General features: G+C 38.2%; 1 protein-coding gene across 2 annotated transcripts in view; it reads right to left on the minus strand.

Moving 5' to 3' along the window:
* Positions 1 to 16,957, minus strand: part of OXCT1 (3-oxoacid CoA-transferase 1) — a 133,806-nt gene that overhangs the window by 22,229 nt on the left and 94,620 nt on the right. For both annotated transcript variants that reach the window (XM_026506888.4, XM_057312222.1), the window contains one exon: positions 1,026 to 1,115. In XM_026506888.4, coding sequence (XP_026362673.1) covers positions 1,026 to 1,115 — 90 coding nt within the window. The remainder of the gene's footprint in view (positions 1 to 1,025; positions 1,116 to 16,957) is intronic.

Raw genomic sequence — 16,957 nt, forward strand, 5'->3', positions numbered from 1 at the left:
ATGCACAAAGAGCATAGACAATGAAGAGAGTTCCACCCAGTATCAATTTTGCAAATCATCAGAAACCCATGGATTCAGGTCAAGAAGGCAATTAAGCTTAGTTGGTTCAAAAACATGGAGTTGGGAACAAGGAACAAAGTTATACTGATAGCTCTGTAGTTAGACTGGAATTTGGAATCATAGACACCCGGTTCTAATCTCAGCTCCACTAGTTAAACGACCTCACGTAAGTTACTTAACCTCTCTGAAGCTGTTTTTGAAACCATAAAAATAAACCTGTATCTGGTTCACGGGCTTATACATGCAAATACACACGGAGTGCTTAGTATACTGTCGGTACACAGTAAGCTCAATAAATGGTAGCTGTCATTATTGTAGGATAATGATACCATCATCATCATCATCATAACCATCACCACCACCACCACCAAATGTAAGCTCCACGAAGCCCATGATTTTTGTGTAGTTTGTCAATGCCAAATAATAGAAGTACTTAACACATAATCAGCACTCAATAAATATTTGATGATTTATCAAAATAAAAGTATCTTACTTTTTGGAATAAGGACACTTTTATCACCAAGTCCACCATTTTCTCACGCTTTCCAAAATGGCACTTCACAGTCTTGGTAAGAGGCCATATTGACCACTTGAAAATAACTGTTGTTAAAAGCCATATTCTGTTGGGTTTTTCATTTTGTATGCGGTGAGCAACCACTATAATCATCTTTAAACCTGAATCACATCTGCCCTGACATCTTTTCGCTGAGTTTGAAGACATTATAACTTTTACTTTTATTGTGTATGCAAATAATTAAAGAATACCCCACGGTTTCTTTCGCTCAAAGTTAAAGAACCATTTCGCTGAATGAGAATAAATAACTGCTTTTATTTGCAACCTTTCTCTCTAAAATATAAATGCTATCAATTTGGACGAGCCTGAGAAAACAATAAAAACCATGGCTGCGTGACCTGATGTACAGGATTTCAGCATACTGGGAATTTTCAAACGCAGCACACGTTACCTTTGCAGAATGCTCCATGGTGACCACCACTTTGGTCTTCGCGCTGGACACTAGATCCATAGCCCCTCCCATTCCTTTCACCATCTTCCCCTGCAAAACAGAAATGGAAAAGAAGATGTAATTCTTTTTCACTTCTTTTAGTATGTGGCAGAACCAAATTAACTGGCAAGAATAAGACACTGTAACAATGAATGAGAAAAACTCACTGACCTTTATTGCTTAGTACTAGAACCTTTACAATATTAATATTCTGTTACTCTATTATTCTATGATTGAAGGATAAGTACAGGACAAATACTACGATGTCACTTTTATTACATGTGGCTAACATTATTTTGTTGATGATATATTAGCAATAAGACAATCAGTGGATAAGAAAAATCTTAAGAACCATTTCAGAATGCTGGCACTTTATTATTACAATAACAAGAGACTGAAATCCACATACCCCTGACATCCACTTCCTTCTTTTTAAACACATAATCAGCACCACTGAGTCTTCAATTACAAACACTTTCTAAAGCACTCTCTTGGATTTCCTGCAGATTAAAATGCCATTAGGTAGTAGGGTAAGGCACTAATGGTGTTTCCCTAGTAATGATTAATATGAAAAGGTGGGTCTGTTTAAAACTGGGCATTTATCTTACTCTTAGAAAAATAAATGAAACAAAACAAAAAGTATATTGCTGTTAAGCAAAACCAGAAAACAGAAGCAGAGCTCAGGGCCTTTCGCCATCACCATTCTATTTTTGTTCACCTGTCCATCTCCACATTCATTAAACATTTACCAGCCACATTCTACGGGCCACACACTCTGAATAATTCCCACTGTCTGTTCTGTCTCCTGGTTACAGAGTCCTGGAAAAAGCAGGTATTTCCAGAGATGATGAAATAAATTCTTACTCAAGTATATTGAAGAGAAATATCTTCTAACATTGAAACCTCCTTAAAATTTTATTTATTTTTTAATCCAAGTCTTTTTACTGATTTGACAGTAAACTCTTAGCTCCTTCTCCATAATTTCATAGCTACAAGTAGATTAGGCAATGCACTCACACCTCGCTTTCAAACACAGAGGTCTCAAATCCTCTGATCTCAGAAACGTTTTAGAGGCCAATGCTAACCACTGCACGAACGTGAATTAAATGTGCATTATATAAAGGAAAGGAGCAAGTGGTCAGGATGTCTTTGTGGTTTGGAGCCTGCTGCTAAATGAGATGGGCAGCAGCTGGAAGTGGTTGCAGGGCATCAGAGGGGAGGGGAGCAGGACAGAAATGGAAGGTACGAAGGAAGTCTGTCTTCAGAAAGGTACGTTTGAGTGAAGCAGAATACCTATGTGGAAATTTGTAATTTTAAACTTCTATGAGCCATGCCTTCATCCTTAGTTAGCTGCAATTTTAAGCTAGGTATATTATTTTCATAATATTTCTGTAGAGAAATATATTTTCTCCATCTTTATGGGATGAAATAAGAGTAATTCAGAGATGGAAGCAATCAATGTCTATCATCAACTCCAATACTAAGGAAGTTTGAGATTTTAGAGCATCAAAGGACATTAAAGCAAGTCCATTATAAAATGAATTAGCCTGTTGTGGTAAGAACATCCATCCAGTCTCAGCTTTCACAGACAGTGTCCTGGGGAAGACTCTAAGGGTCTAAGTGCTAGCAGAATGAAGAAGCCAAAGAAAAGCAGAAACCAAATTAGCATTTTAAAAACTCCTTGAATTAAAAAAAAAATCCTTGAATTAGAATATACCAGAGGCAAATTTTTTCACCTGTGACACAACGATGATAGGTAAAAGCTTATGCCAGCCTCTAACAAGAAGCTTGTCCAATCAGGTGAATCAGATTTATACATTTGAAATCACTGTCCATTATTTAAGAAATATTTATAGAACATGTACTGGGTACAAAACACTGTGCTGGCAGGAATATAAAAAGCTACGGAACATGGTAGAAGACCCGTCTCTTTGTTTCTGCTAAAAAGAACATTCTTGCCCATATACACATGCTTAGGGGCAGAACACCTGAGATCTAGTCTATTAACCCACTGTACAATATTGGCAAATTCTCTGAATTATCTCTGAATCCATTATCTACAAACCAAGAGTAAGAATATCTGTCCTATTATAAAGCTGTTACGAGGAGTGCATGAAATAATGTCTGGAAAATTGTGGAATAAATAAAATGTATAAATTCACTGACTTATATCATCCTCCAGTCTATTTGGTTTACTGAGTGTCTAGTAGGAGCCTGTCACTGCACTGGATGCTAGAGTTAGAGATGATCACAACAGGCCTCTTTTCCTCATAAACTTCATCATCTCGGGAGGAAAGGCATCCATGAGTAATTAAGGAAATCTGGACCAAACTTCCTCTGTCTAAAGACTTATTTATTTATTTATTTATTTATTTATTTATTTATTCATTTATTTGAGAGAGAGAGAGTAAGAGAAGGGGGAGAGGGAGAGGGAGAATCAGATTCTCCGCTGGGGGGAGCCTGATGCAGGGCTCAATCTCACGACCTATGACCTGATCCAAAAAATCAAGAGTCCAATGCTTAATCCACTGAGCCACCCAGGCACCCCAAACTTCCTCCCTCTCAAAGAACCATTGCCACAACCCCCTCATCCCCAAGAGCCTAGTGCTAAGTGCCTTTTCCCCCGCATCCTTGCTAATTAGTCTATAATTGTAACACAGTGGATTTCAACTTTTTTTTTCATCCTGTCAGTGCTTGGATGAGTGAGGAGTGAATGGATTAAACTAACACAGGCATGTTCGAATCCTAGCAGAGCAGTGAGGATGCCAGTGCTGACTGTGCTGGGGGAAGCAGGAGAGGGAAGAGATGGCTCAGGGAGGACTTCATGGAGGAGGTGCTTCACAACAGCGTCTATGCCAGACGGCCCAGAGAACATTTTAGTAGGTTAATAGGAACACCTTCAAATATTTGGTTTTCCTGTTTTTTAAAGTAAGTTCATTGTATTGGAAAAAGAAAATAACCTATTTCCTTCCATTTCAGTTCCCAGATGATTTCTGAAACAGAATCAAATACTAAAGGAAAACAGTTCATTCTATCTATACCAGCAGAAAGAAACAGGGTTAGACGAGACTTACTCTCCAATGCAGGTGGGAAATTCATCACTGCCCTTCGACCCACCTTAGCAGCCACTCTTTTGGGGCTCAATGACTTGCATTTCCTGGTTCTGGACTGCAGTTAGGGGTGACCATGTGCCTGAGCTCTAGACAATGGAGAGAGGGAGGTGATACCTGTGATTTCCAGGCCCCTTTATGTTCTTTGGCCTTCTGCAATCTGGACACTGACATGCAAGGTGACCTTGGAGGATGACTGAGCTTCCTTTGGGGCTCTTCAGGGTCGTTAAATGACTGTGTGTAGCAGAGCCCATTTACTCAGGAACACACTGCCCTATTTGATAGGAGTGAAAAGTAAATGTATAGGGCGCTAAGCCACTGAAATTGGGAGTCCTTTTTGTTATAGCAGCTAGTATGACTAATATAATGATGTGGTGCCCAAATGAGTTCTATGGAAGGGACAGAATTGGGTGTACAATTAGAACTGTTACAGCTGCACAAGAGAGGAGGGAGCAGGCCTCTCAGGGGGACTTATACCTACCGCTCCTTGAGGGAGGGGACTATGCCAGATACCGAAATTTACCTCTCTATCCACATGTCCAACACAATGCTTGCCATTTTACAGAGAAGAGAAACAGACCTCATAGCCATCTCTATCTCCCGCCCCAAAATCCAACATCCTATTCGGCATACAAAACAAGAAGCTGATAAAACAGAGAGGTTACAAAGCTAAAAATATACCTTTACATAAATCACAAGAGGGAAAGTGATTCTCAGAGAAAAATAGGCCTGTGATGAAGAAGAGATTCTGGGAATGATTGAGGCACTGGGCCAGGGTGACACAAAGTGTGGCTTTCTTTAAAATCTCATCAGCAAACATACATTTCTTGAACGGTGCAACTTTGGCTCTGAAATGTATTCTGGCTAGCATAATGGAGAGATGATTGCTGGATACTCATTTCATGGCCAACTCATCTTTTTGCAGTTAAGGACAGACTCCGGTATTAAGTATGCAAGGAAAACAACAATAAGATGAACTAGAAATGCTGTGCGCTCTATTATGACACACTTACAAATTTTTCTAAAACGATACTGACTCAAGCATTATCCTCATTTCACGAATATTTTTTTATTCAAGGTCAATTATAAACCAGATAGCAAATTAGGAATTAAAAATAAAAGATGAATACGGTTATCTACCTTTTTTCTAGAAAGTAGATTTAAACTGAAATCAATATTTTAAATATATTTTACCTATTACTTTGATCCTATTTCCTAATAAGAGAATTTGAAAGAAAGTAAAATAAATTATGTTAATAACATTAAAAAAAAACACCTCAATGTATCCAAGTACAAATATTAAATTGCACTCCCAATGATAGTAATTCAAATTCTAAACATGACCTTTAGTGATGTTTTAAGGATTTTACAGAAAGGTAAAATGAATATATTTGAACAGTTCTGTGAAATGCGGTTTAAAATACAATATAAAACATACTGAAAATGATTCTTGCCATCACCTTTATCATTGGTATATAGGTAGTAATGGCTTATTTGCAGATTTGTTATATTCTGGTCTTAAGTGAGAAACAATGTACAACATACAGAAACAATTTTTAAAGCATTTTAAATTAATGCTATGTGACTTACTGGAAAATGTTAACTGACTGGAAGAAAAAGGGAAAGATAGCTGGGGAGTGATTTAATAATAAAACTAGGTCTTGCAGCTCAATATTAAACACCAGAACGTTTAGTACCCACCTCAATCCAAATGTAAGCCTCTTTACTTCTATCTCACTTCCCCATTATGAAAAAATACTCTACGAAAGAAAGGCCCTCTAAATATGCTCCTAGCTAAAGAGTAGGAGTGAGGGAAATAAGAAATAGAAGATCAATATTTGCTTAAACTAAAGGAGAGGCTAGAACTCTTTTAGTGAAAATAAAAGATTTACAGTTTGCCTTATAAGGTTTTGCCAAATTATAACAAAGCAACAGTAGAAAAATTTCTCTTTTCTGCATTATTGTATTCAAAACCAAGAAAAACGTGACTTTCCTTTCAAAGATTAATTTTATTTCCCAGGATAGGTGGATTGATCATGTAAACCAGCTAATACAGAGCTAGAAATATAATTACAGTCTTTATAACCAGGTAAGTTAACAAAATTGCTTGTAACAAATCTCAGTTATCAATCATAATATGGACTTTAAAAAAAAAAGAAAAGCATGTCAAAAAGCAGCACTTGGACAAACTCAAAACTTCATTTTAGTAAACTCTCTTATTCCTGTTCTCTCGGGGACCTTGTTCAGCAACTATCCCCTTGGCTCCACTTTCTCCCCCTTCTTTAGGTCCTCCCTGTTGATCCCTCAATGCACTAAAATCTGGTTTCTGCCCTGACCATACCTTTGAAGTGAGAACTACTCTATCAGGTCTCTAACATTTAACTATCTGTTTTAGTAGACATCTTGTGGGGTTATTTTAGTATATTCCTGCACCTTTCTACATTTTACACTTTTTTTTTAACCAACTCCTTGAAATGCTCCATTCATGGGCTTCCAGGGTACAATACTCCCCCTGTCTTCCTACTTCAAGGCTTTCAAGCTCCTTCCTAGCTCCCCTTTTTCCACCCCAGCTGTGTGTGTTGGCCAACTTAAAAGCTCTGTCCTTGACCTTCTGCTCTTGCCTCTACTTCTCTGAGAGTGACTTCATCTGCTCTCATGATATAAACTGCCCGTCTCCAATGACTTTTAAAGCCTCATTTCCAGCTCAGATTCTTCCTCCAAGTCTCAGACTTCAATATCCAAAAGTTTCCCAATCAGGTGGCACAATCTGTAAGCTAATTCCCAAAACTATTTCCTCTTATTCCTGGGCACAGTTAGACATTTCCCAGCCTTCCTTAAGGTTGGTCATGTGCATAAGTTCTGGTCAACAGAGAGTGGGTGAAAGTGACATATTCCAGAGTTGTTAGACCATAAAACCTTCCAAGAACTATGGTCCATGTTCTTCCCCTTTCTGCCAACTACATGTTGAAAATGGTAGAGCCATGGATAGAAGGAATCTCAATTCCCAAATTAGTGCACTGAAGAGAGCTGCCTGCCAATCAGGGATACTTCTTTTGGTTCTGGGTGAGAAACAAAAACTTCTTTATGTTAATTATGACATGCCTCCACTCAGTATGGTCCAAATTAAATTAAGTATCTTTACCAAGTCAAATCTCATCTACCTACTAACTTCCTATCTCAGTTAGTGGCCAACCACCCACATCAAGATCCAAATCAGAAACTTCCTTATCTCTTGCATCTCCTTCATTATCTATGTGCAATCAGCCATTCAATCATAAAGAACTCTAACTTTTCCAGCATTTCTTGAACTTGAACTTTTCTCACCCAAGATCCTTGTGATTTCTCCTGAGTGTTGTAACAACATCCCTACTAGTCAACTTATGTCCAGCCTTGTCTCTCAAATCTTTCCAACCCACAGCCATGAAAGTAATCTCTCTAAAATGAGTATTTTATGTTATTCCTCTGCTTAAATCGTTACAGTAGTTCCCATGTGTGCCAGGGCAGAGTTTACGCGCCTCAGCTGGGATATGAGGCCTGGGACAACCTTGCCTCAACCCTCCTCATTTCCTCACACCCCAGACCCCACTTCTGTGCCAGGAATAGTGAGCTGCTTGTGCACAGTATATGGCTTCACACTACACCATAAGGTCCCACCCTCATTCTATTAAGTGTACGCCAGCTCACTCTTTATGTATCAAATCATGACTACTTCTTCCAGGAAGTATTCACAGGCCTCTGCACCACCCCATCAACAAGATTTGATTAGGGACCTCTCTTGGGTGCTTTCAGAGCAGCCTTGCTTCTCCCTATTGTAGAATCTGCCAAATGACCTGCGTTAAGATCAGGGATGATGTTCCACTGGCAGGTAGTGGCCATCCCATACAGGTAGTTATTACTGCAATTCCTCCTCATAAGACGCACCCTAACCCCTCCCTGAGCAACCTCTTCCCAACTGCACCACCATCTAGCCACTGAAAATATAACAATGGGCCTCCAAGACCCAATGCAGCTATGATTACCGTCTGTTCTGATTGATGACATTTATTCGGATTAATCAGTGCCTGTACACTAAAGGAATCAATTAACTTCAAGGAGAAAAAGTGACTTCTGTTCTTAGCTATTAACTACCCTGATTCTCTCATTTTCTAAAAGTATAAATACCACTCAATAGTGTCTTCATAGTTCACTTATGAAACCTCATCATTTCAAGTAAAGAAAAAATTGCAACGCACATAAAATTGATTGTGAATCATTAACTCCACCTTTGTACAGGAGATTAGTAAGCATTCATTAGGTGAATAGTTAGAAGTATGAAAATTTCACATTTTCTTCTCCTAAGTTATAATCAATGTGTGACTAGGTTTCTTTTGGTTATAAATGAAACACTTTGGATAGGTTAATTTCTTTGTACAAGATCAGATAGACTAACTCTGTTCTACTTTACTGGATTAATAAAATGAACAGGAGAAAAACTCTGTTATTCTTAGCTCTGTTTTGAAGCTATAATTTCAGTTTTCATAGAGTCAATTCATAATTCTGCAGAGATGAAAACAGACATCAAAGAACTTGGCTAGGGGACTTCACCTTGTTTTATCAGGCCTCCTACAGAAGACATCGACGGAAAGAGCTTGAGCAAGTGCTCCAGGATACATATAAGGGGATTTGTTTTTATTTAAAATGATTAAGGATTATTACATATAAATAAGTAATATTTAATTGAATTTATTAAATACAACTAAGTACTGGAGCTTCTGGTCTTGTAAATTATCCAGAAACAGAATAAGTATAATATTTAAAATCCAAGGATAAGTTATTTTCTACATCAACAACCTCTTCCTTCCCTTGGGTCACTGAGAGAAATGTATTAGAATCACATGAAATTGCCACATGTGACCATGTGTGACCTCCAAACACAGGAATTTCATGCGGTTGGTTCAAACTCATGTTCTAATGATAGGATAACAGATCCCACTTACTATCACACAGAATTTATTTTAAAGGCTGATATTATTTTTTGGAAATCCCTAGATAATCACAACATGCGAGCTAAAAATACAAATTAAAAGGTAACAATAATTTTTATTTGTCTGCATGTATAAATGATAAAATATATCAATTCCTTCAACAACTCATTTACATGGAATACAAAATTATTACTACTTCTTCTGGAACTAGAAAATAGTTGTTTTGAGAAATTTTATTTTCCGATTCCTAAAACAGGACGTGGGTTGGTTGGGATGGAGGGGGAGGTGTGAGAACAAGAACCATGGGCTGAAACACACCTCCTCCATCACCTCCTCCCTCTGTCTGTAAGCTATAAGGCACGCAGTTACAGTTATCATAATTACGCTGCCATCTCTGACAGCTGAACGGAATTCCTAGAGAGAGACAGTGACCGAAGGAACATTATTAAGGAATACATGGAAATCATTACCAATGTTTTTAATCCACAGTAGAAAAGATTTAAAAAATAATATAAAAGATCACTTAAAAGTAAGAAACAAGACAAAAAACTGCTTACGAGCAACTGTGAGAGTATGCTATGTATATTAAGTGTGGGTGACCTATTAGGCAAGTGTTAGAGGGTTAGGTGGAAGGACATAAGACCATTTTGACTCTACACTTAATAAGTACTCTCTTTATTCCCAAGATGTCTTCCAGAGTCAGCTGATGACCCAGTTTAATGACTGCCCCATACCTCCTGAGAGTTAACAGCTATGAACATTCATGTCAAACTGATAACCCTTTGGTCATTACTGAAGAGTCTTTTAAGTTTTTTCCTCCTGTGCAAGTTCTGATCTGTAACATGTTGACCTGATGGCTCTGACATATGAAGAAAAGTCTCACCTCTGGTTTTCTCAGAAAGCATACCCTATCTTCAGGACTAGAACCCTAGGCAACATCATTCCACAGAGATTCAGATCCTGGGACCAGTAGGTGGTCTGACCCCAAGAGGGAGAAGCACACCATCTTTCTGAGAATAACCCACCTCTGAGACCAAGCGAGAAAGCTAGGGAGCCATGTCACTGTGTGTGTGTTGAGGGGGTGGGAAGCCTAACATCACAGGCATCGAAAGTCAGAAGCCCAAGTTTTCCTTTGAGGACCCTGGAACTGAAAGTGCATAAAAGGCAAAACGGTTCCTCCTAAAACTGAGGAGAATAAGGTGGAAACAAAAAACTTTTTCAAACATTAAAATAAGGTTGAGAAAATTACTTCAAGGAATTTGCCATAAATTTAATATTTTTGAAAGATCTGTAACAAGGGATATTGAGGGAGCATTCATTTCTACTTATCTTTTCAAGAGCCAGCTCTCGGATGACCAAAAAAAAGAGAGAGAGAGAGAGAGAGAAAGAGAGAAGAGAGAGATGATGCTGGGAATAAAAATGAAAAGTGAAGCATCTTTAAAGATTTATTTATTTATTTTTGGAGAGACACAGAGAGAGAAAGCTCAGAGGGGAGGGGCTGGGGGAGAGGGAGAATCTCAAGCAGGCTCCACGTCCAGTGCAGAGCTGGACACAGGGCTCGATCCCACAACCTTGAAATCATGACCTGAGCAAAATCAAGAGTTGGACGCTTAACCAACTGAGCCACCCAGGTGCCCCAAGTGAAGTGTCTTTAAAGACAAGTAACGAGAAAAAAGAAAACCTTGGGGGGAAGATCTTGGTAATGTAGAAATTAAAATACTGAGAATAGAATAAAAAATTAAAAATATTCTTTTGAAATAAAATATAAAGAAAGATTAAAAGAGTAGAAATATAGAGAAACAAGTAAACTTTAACTCATTTCTTGATACGCCAGGGTTTTAACTCCCTAAACTTTGTTAAGTTTCTGATCTTGATGTCGTGATACTTTATCTCTAACTTCCATAATACTAGAAAAGGATATCATCCACATGACAAAATAGTATTAAAAACCAATGTATGAGTTAAAAAACTTGAGTATTTCAGATATATTTTATATGGAGCCTAAGCTGAGGGGTATTTAAATCTAGTACATCCTCAGGTGAGTAGCGAGAGCTGCAGTAAGTAGGGATTGTACTGCTTTTGTCGTTACAACACCTGGTGGGCAGACACGACTTCATTCACATTCACCTGGAACTCATGCGTGGCAAATACCGGGAGCTGGGGTGTACTTGCCAGAATCATTTTTATTCCCAAGAATGCCGTGTTTAGGGCTGGTATTTAGAAGGAAACAGTCTCTTGATAATCACCCTGACACACAGCTGTTCAGGAAAGAGTTACTTTTTTCCCTCTAACCTCAGGAAAGTTCTTTATTATTCAAAACTGTATGACTGTGGGTTAGTACAAGCATACTTTGTTTTACTGTACTTCGCACATACTGTATTTTTTACATATTGAAGGTACGTGTCAACCTTGCATTGAACAAGTCTACTGGAGCCATTTCTCCATCAGCATTTGCTCAGCTCATGTCTGTGTTACATTCTAGTAATTCTCGCCACACTTCAAACTTTTTTGTTCTTGTTATGGTGATCTGTAATCTTTGACTTTACTGTTGTAATTGTTTTGGGGTGCCATCAGTCATACCCACATAATAACGACCTTCATTAATGTTGTGGGTGTTCTGACTGTTCCACCAACTGGCCACTCCCTCATCTTTACCTCACTTCAGGTCTTCCTATTCCCTGAGAAACAACAATATTGAAATTAAGACAACTGATAACCCCACAATGGCCTCTAAGTGATCAAGTGAAAGGAAGAGTCTCACATCTCTCACTCTAAATTGAAAGCTAGAAATGATTAAGCTTAGTGAGGAAAGTACATTGAAAGCTGAGACAGGCCCAAAGCTAGGCCTCTTGTGCCGGTTAGCCAAGCTGTGAATGCAAAGGAAAAGTTCTTGAAGGAAATTAAAAGTGCTAGTCCAGTGAACACACATATAAAATGAAAGTAAAACTGCCTTACCGCTGATACGGAGAAAGTTTCAGTGGTCTGGATAAAAGATCAAACCAGCCACAACAATCCTCTTCAGCTAAAGCCTAATCCAGAACAAGGCCCTACGTCTATTCGATTCTATGAAGGCTGGGAGAGGTGATGAACTTGCATAAAAGTATGAAGCCAAAAGGGGCTGTTCATGAGGTTTCAGGAGAAAAGCCATTTTCGTAACATAAAGTACAAGGTGAAGCAGCAATGGCTGATGCAGAAGGTGCATCAATCCAGATGTAGCTAAAGATTAATAATGGAGATGGCTACACCAAACAGGTTTTCAATGTGCATGAAACAGCCTTCTCTTGAAAGAAGATGCCATCTAAGGCTTTTCGTAGCTAGAGAGGAGAAGTCAATGCGTGGCTTCACAGCTTCACAGGACAGGCTAACAGAGCTGGTGAATGTAAGTTGAAGCCAATGCCCATTTACCATTCCAAAAATCCTAGGGCCCTTAAGAATTATGCTAAATCTACTCTGCCTGTGCTCTATAAATGGAACAACACAGCCTGGATGACAGCTCATCTGTTTACAACATGGCTTACTAAATATTTTAAGCCCACTATTGAGAACTACAACACACACACACACACACACACACACACACACACACACACACAAAGATTCCTTTCAAAATATTACTGCTCATTGACAATGCACCTGGTGACCCAGGAATTCTGATGGAAATGTAGAACACAAGATTAGGGGACATTCTATAGAGCATCTGGCCAGTACTTCTCCAAACTATCAAAGTCATGAAAAACAAGGAAAGACAGAAACTGTCACAGAGAAGTCTTTTTCTCAGAAGAGACTGTCTTTTCCCAGAGAAGACTAGGGAGATATAACAATTAAATATAGAGAGGATATTAATGGAAAAATTGGTATTAATAGTAATGTACCTGAAAGACTTTTACACTGAAAACTATAAAACATTGATGAAACAAATTAAAGAAGACACAAATAAATGGAAAGACATTCCATGTTCATGAACTGGAAGACCTAATATTGTTAAAATGTCCATACTACCCAAAGTGATCTACAGATTCAAAGCAATGCCTATCAAAATACCAATGGCATTTTTTTTTTTACAAAAATAGACAAAAAGAATCCTGACATTTATATAGAAGCACAAAAACCCTAACAGTCAAAGCAATCTTGAGAAAGAAGAACAAAGCTTAATTTGTTTTCCTGAAATCACTCCCTGATTTCAAAATCTATTACAAAGCTATATACAGTAATTAAAACAAAATGATATTGACATAAAAACGGACAGAAAGAGTAATGGAGCAGAACACAGAGCCCCAAATAAATCCAACCATGTACAGCCAACTGATCTTCAGCATGGGTGCCAAGAATACGCAATGGGGAGAAGGTACACTCTTCAACAAACGGTGTTGGAAAAACTGGATTATCCACATGGAAAGGGTAAAATTGGAATCCTACATAAGTAACAAAAGGAAACAAAAGCAAAAGTAGACAAGTGGGACTACCTAAAACTAGAAAGCCTCTGCACAGCAAAGAAAACAACAAAATAAAAAAGCAACTTAAGGAACAGGGAAAAATATTTTCAAACCATACATCTGATAAGGTGTTAGTGCCCAAAATACATAAGGAACTCTTACAATAGCAAAAACCCAAACAACTCAACTAAAAAATAGGCAAAGGACTTGAACAGATATTTCTCCAAAGAAGACATACAAATGATCAACAGTTGAATGAAAAGATGTTCCATATCACTAATCACCTAAAAAATTGCAAATTAAAACCACAATGAATTATCACCTCATACCTATTATCAAAAAATAAAAAAACAAAAACAAAACCAACCAACCAAACAAACAAAAAAACAAACCCAAAAGGTAAGTGTTGACAAGGATGTGAAGAAACTGGAACCCTTGTACACTATTGGTGGGAATGTAAGATGGTACAGCTGCTCACAAAAAATAGTATGGTAGTTTCCCCCCAAATTAAAAATAGAACAACCATGTGATTTAGCAATCCCACTCTTGGGTATATATCCAGAAAAACTGAAATCAGGATATCAAAGAGATTACCTGCACTCCCATGTTCACTGAAGCATTATTCACAATAGCCAAGATTTAAAACAGCCTAAATGTCCATTGACAAATGAATGGATAAAGACAATGTGGTGCATACATATAATAGAATCTTATTCAGCTTTTAAAAAGAAGGAAATCCTGCCATGTTATAACATGGATAAACCTAGAAGACATTATATTAAGTAAAAGAAGCCAGTCACAGAAGAACAAACACTGCGTGATTCCATTTACATGAAGTATCTACATAATCAAACTCATAGTAGCAGAGAGTAGAACCATGGTTGCCAGAGGCTAGGGGAGAGTGGGAAATGCAAAGCTGTTCAATGAGTATAAAGTTTCGGTTATACAAGATGAGTACATTCTAGAGATCTGCTGTACAACACTGTGCCTACAGCTGTAACACTGTGTTGTGCACCTCAAAATTGTACTGTATTGTACACCTGAAAATTGAAGAGGGTAGATCTCATGTTAAGTGTTCTTACTACAATTAAAAAAAAAAGACCAACACCCCACCCCCACCCCCACAACAGTAATATAGCAATGTGTGTCTCTTAGTTTTGACAAATGTACTGTGGTAACAGGAGATTGTAATAATGAGGGAAATCGGGTGAGGGAATATGAAAACTCTGCGCTAGCTCAGAAACTTTTTAAAAAATGTAGTTATTCCAAAATACAGTTTCTTTATTTTTTTTAATCTCAGTATGTGGCTTGTTCCTGTGGCTTTTGTTTTTTCATCAAAATAAAAACAAAACGGAGATTAGTTCTCAGATTTCCCTCTGTGAGGGCCTCTCCTAATAACTCTTACAGCTTATTGCTAAAAAACTCTGCTAACTTCCTAAAAACAAGTAAATTTATGACAGTTAAATGAATCTGTGCTTTTTTTTTGGCTACGATGTTTTCTTGTCATAAGTGAACTTTATTTGCAGGACCCACCACTTACCAATGCAGAGAATACCAACATAAAGTCACAAGTTAGTAGCTGGATAAGAATAAGATAGTTCTGAAAACTGCATATGTGGATTTTTTGTTGTTGTTTTTGTTACTGGTTTTTTTTTTAATATTATTTTTTCTTTTTACCTTTTGACCTTCCTCACCTCACCCACTTCTCATAACCCCATCACCCACCTCTGGCAACCACCAAACTGTTCTCTGTATCTATGAGCTTGCTTTTTGTTTTTTCTTTTTTTTCCCCCCCTATATTCCACACATAAGAAAGATCTTATAGTATCTGTCTTTTTCTGACTTATTTCATTTAGCATAATGCCCTCCAGGTCCACCCACATTACCACAAACAGCAAGATTTCATATTTTATGGCTGAATAATATTCCATTGTAGATATAGCACAATTTCTTTATCCAGTCACCCATCGATGGACACTTAGGCTGTTTCCATATCTTGGCCATTGTAAACAAAGCTGCAATGAACATGGGGGTGCATATATCTTTTTGAGTTAGTGTTTTGTTTTCTTCAGGTAAATACCCAGAAAGGTTTTCTCGTTCATACGGTAGTTCTGATGAGGGAGCGGAAGGCAAGCTGAAGACAAAGCAGAAGCTGACACCCTGCAACCCCCCTCTCCCCCATGGGATGTATGTGACATTCCTCAGGCACTCCTTGCTGCCCTCAAGGACAAAGAAACAGTTGACCTATAGATACCACAATCTTGCAAGACTTGAGTCTCCTTAGTTCACAAATGTCTTAGCAGTTTACAAGAACAAAGCTATCAGTAACCTAGCTTCCAGAAGGGAATGTATGCAGACACAATGAAATTTCCTTACTATCTACAGCTCACTGACAAGTCCTTGAAACAAGCACGGTGACATTCCTCTAGGAATTCAGCTGCCTCATGTAAATACTTTGTTAAGGGCAAAAGGCAGTCCTAGCCTGAGTCCCTCCCCTCCACCAAGATCCTGTAAGTCTACTTTAACGTATAAAAATTCCTTTGGAAACTTCCTTTATCTCTAACCCCCCCCCCCCAAGATACGTGTTGGCAATCAATCCCCCAAGCATATGGCCCACCGATACACATCTGAAGGGTCTCATGACTCAGGTTTTATTAGACAGTAATAAAAGACCTTTTCCCAACAACAGCTTGCCCCCTCAAGGTCCTGGAAACCTTGCTTCCAAAATTCCTTAGAGACTTAAGCTATCCCTAACCCCCTCCCAAATTGAGGGTATATAATGGGCCATTCCTCACAACCCCAGGGCAGTAGCTCTTTCTGCCCACGGGTCCTGTCCCCGTGCTTTAATAAACCACCATTTTGCACCAAAGACGCCTCAAGAATTCTTTCTTGGTCGTCGGCTCCGGACTCCACCCCACTGAACCTCACGTATATTCCCCAACCTCATCAGTTCCATTTTTAATTTTTTGAGGAACTTCCATACCGTCTCCCACAGTGGCTGCACCAGTTTGCATTCCCACCAACAGTGCACAAGGACTCCCTTTCTTCCATAATCTTGCCAACACTTGTTATTTCTTGTCCTTTTGATAAGCTATACTAACAAGTATGAGGCAGTATTTCACTGTGGTTTTGATTTGCATCTCCCTGATGATTACTGATGTTGAACATCTTTTCATATGTGTATTGGCCATCTGGATGTCTTCTTTGGAAAAATATCTATTCAGAACTTTTGCCCATTTTTAATCTCTCTCTCTTTTTTTTTGCTATTGAGTTGTAGAGTTTCTTTATATATTTTGGATATTAACCCCTTATTAAATACATAATTTGCAAATATTTTCTCCCTTTTGGTAGACTGCCTTTTCATTTTGTTGATAGTTTCCTTTGAT

This window comes from Ursus arctos, unplaced genomic scaffold, assembly GCF_023065955.2.
Source record: "Ursus arctos isolate Adak ecotype North America unplaced genomic scaffold, UrsArc2.0 scaffold_15, whole genome shotgun sequence".
Lineage (NCBI taxonomy): Eukaryota > Metazoa > Chordata > Mammalia > Carnivora > Ursidae > Ursus > Ursus arctos.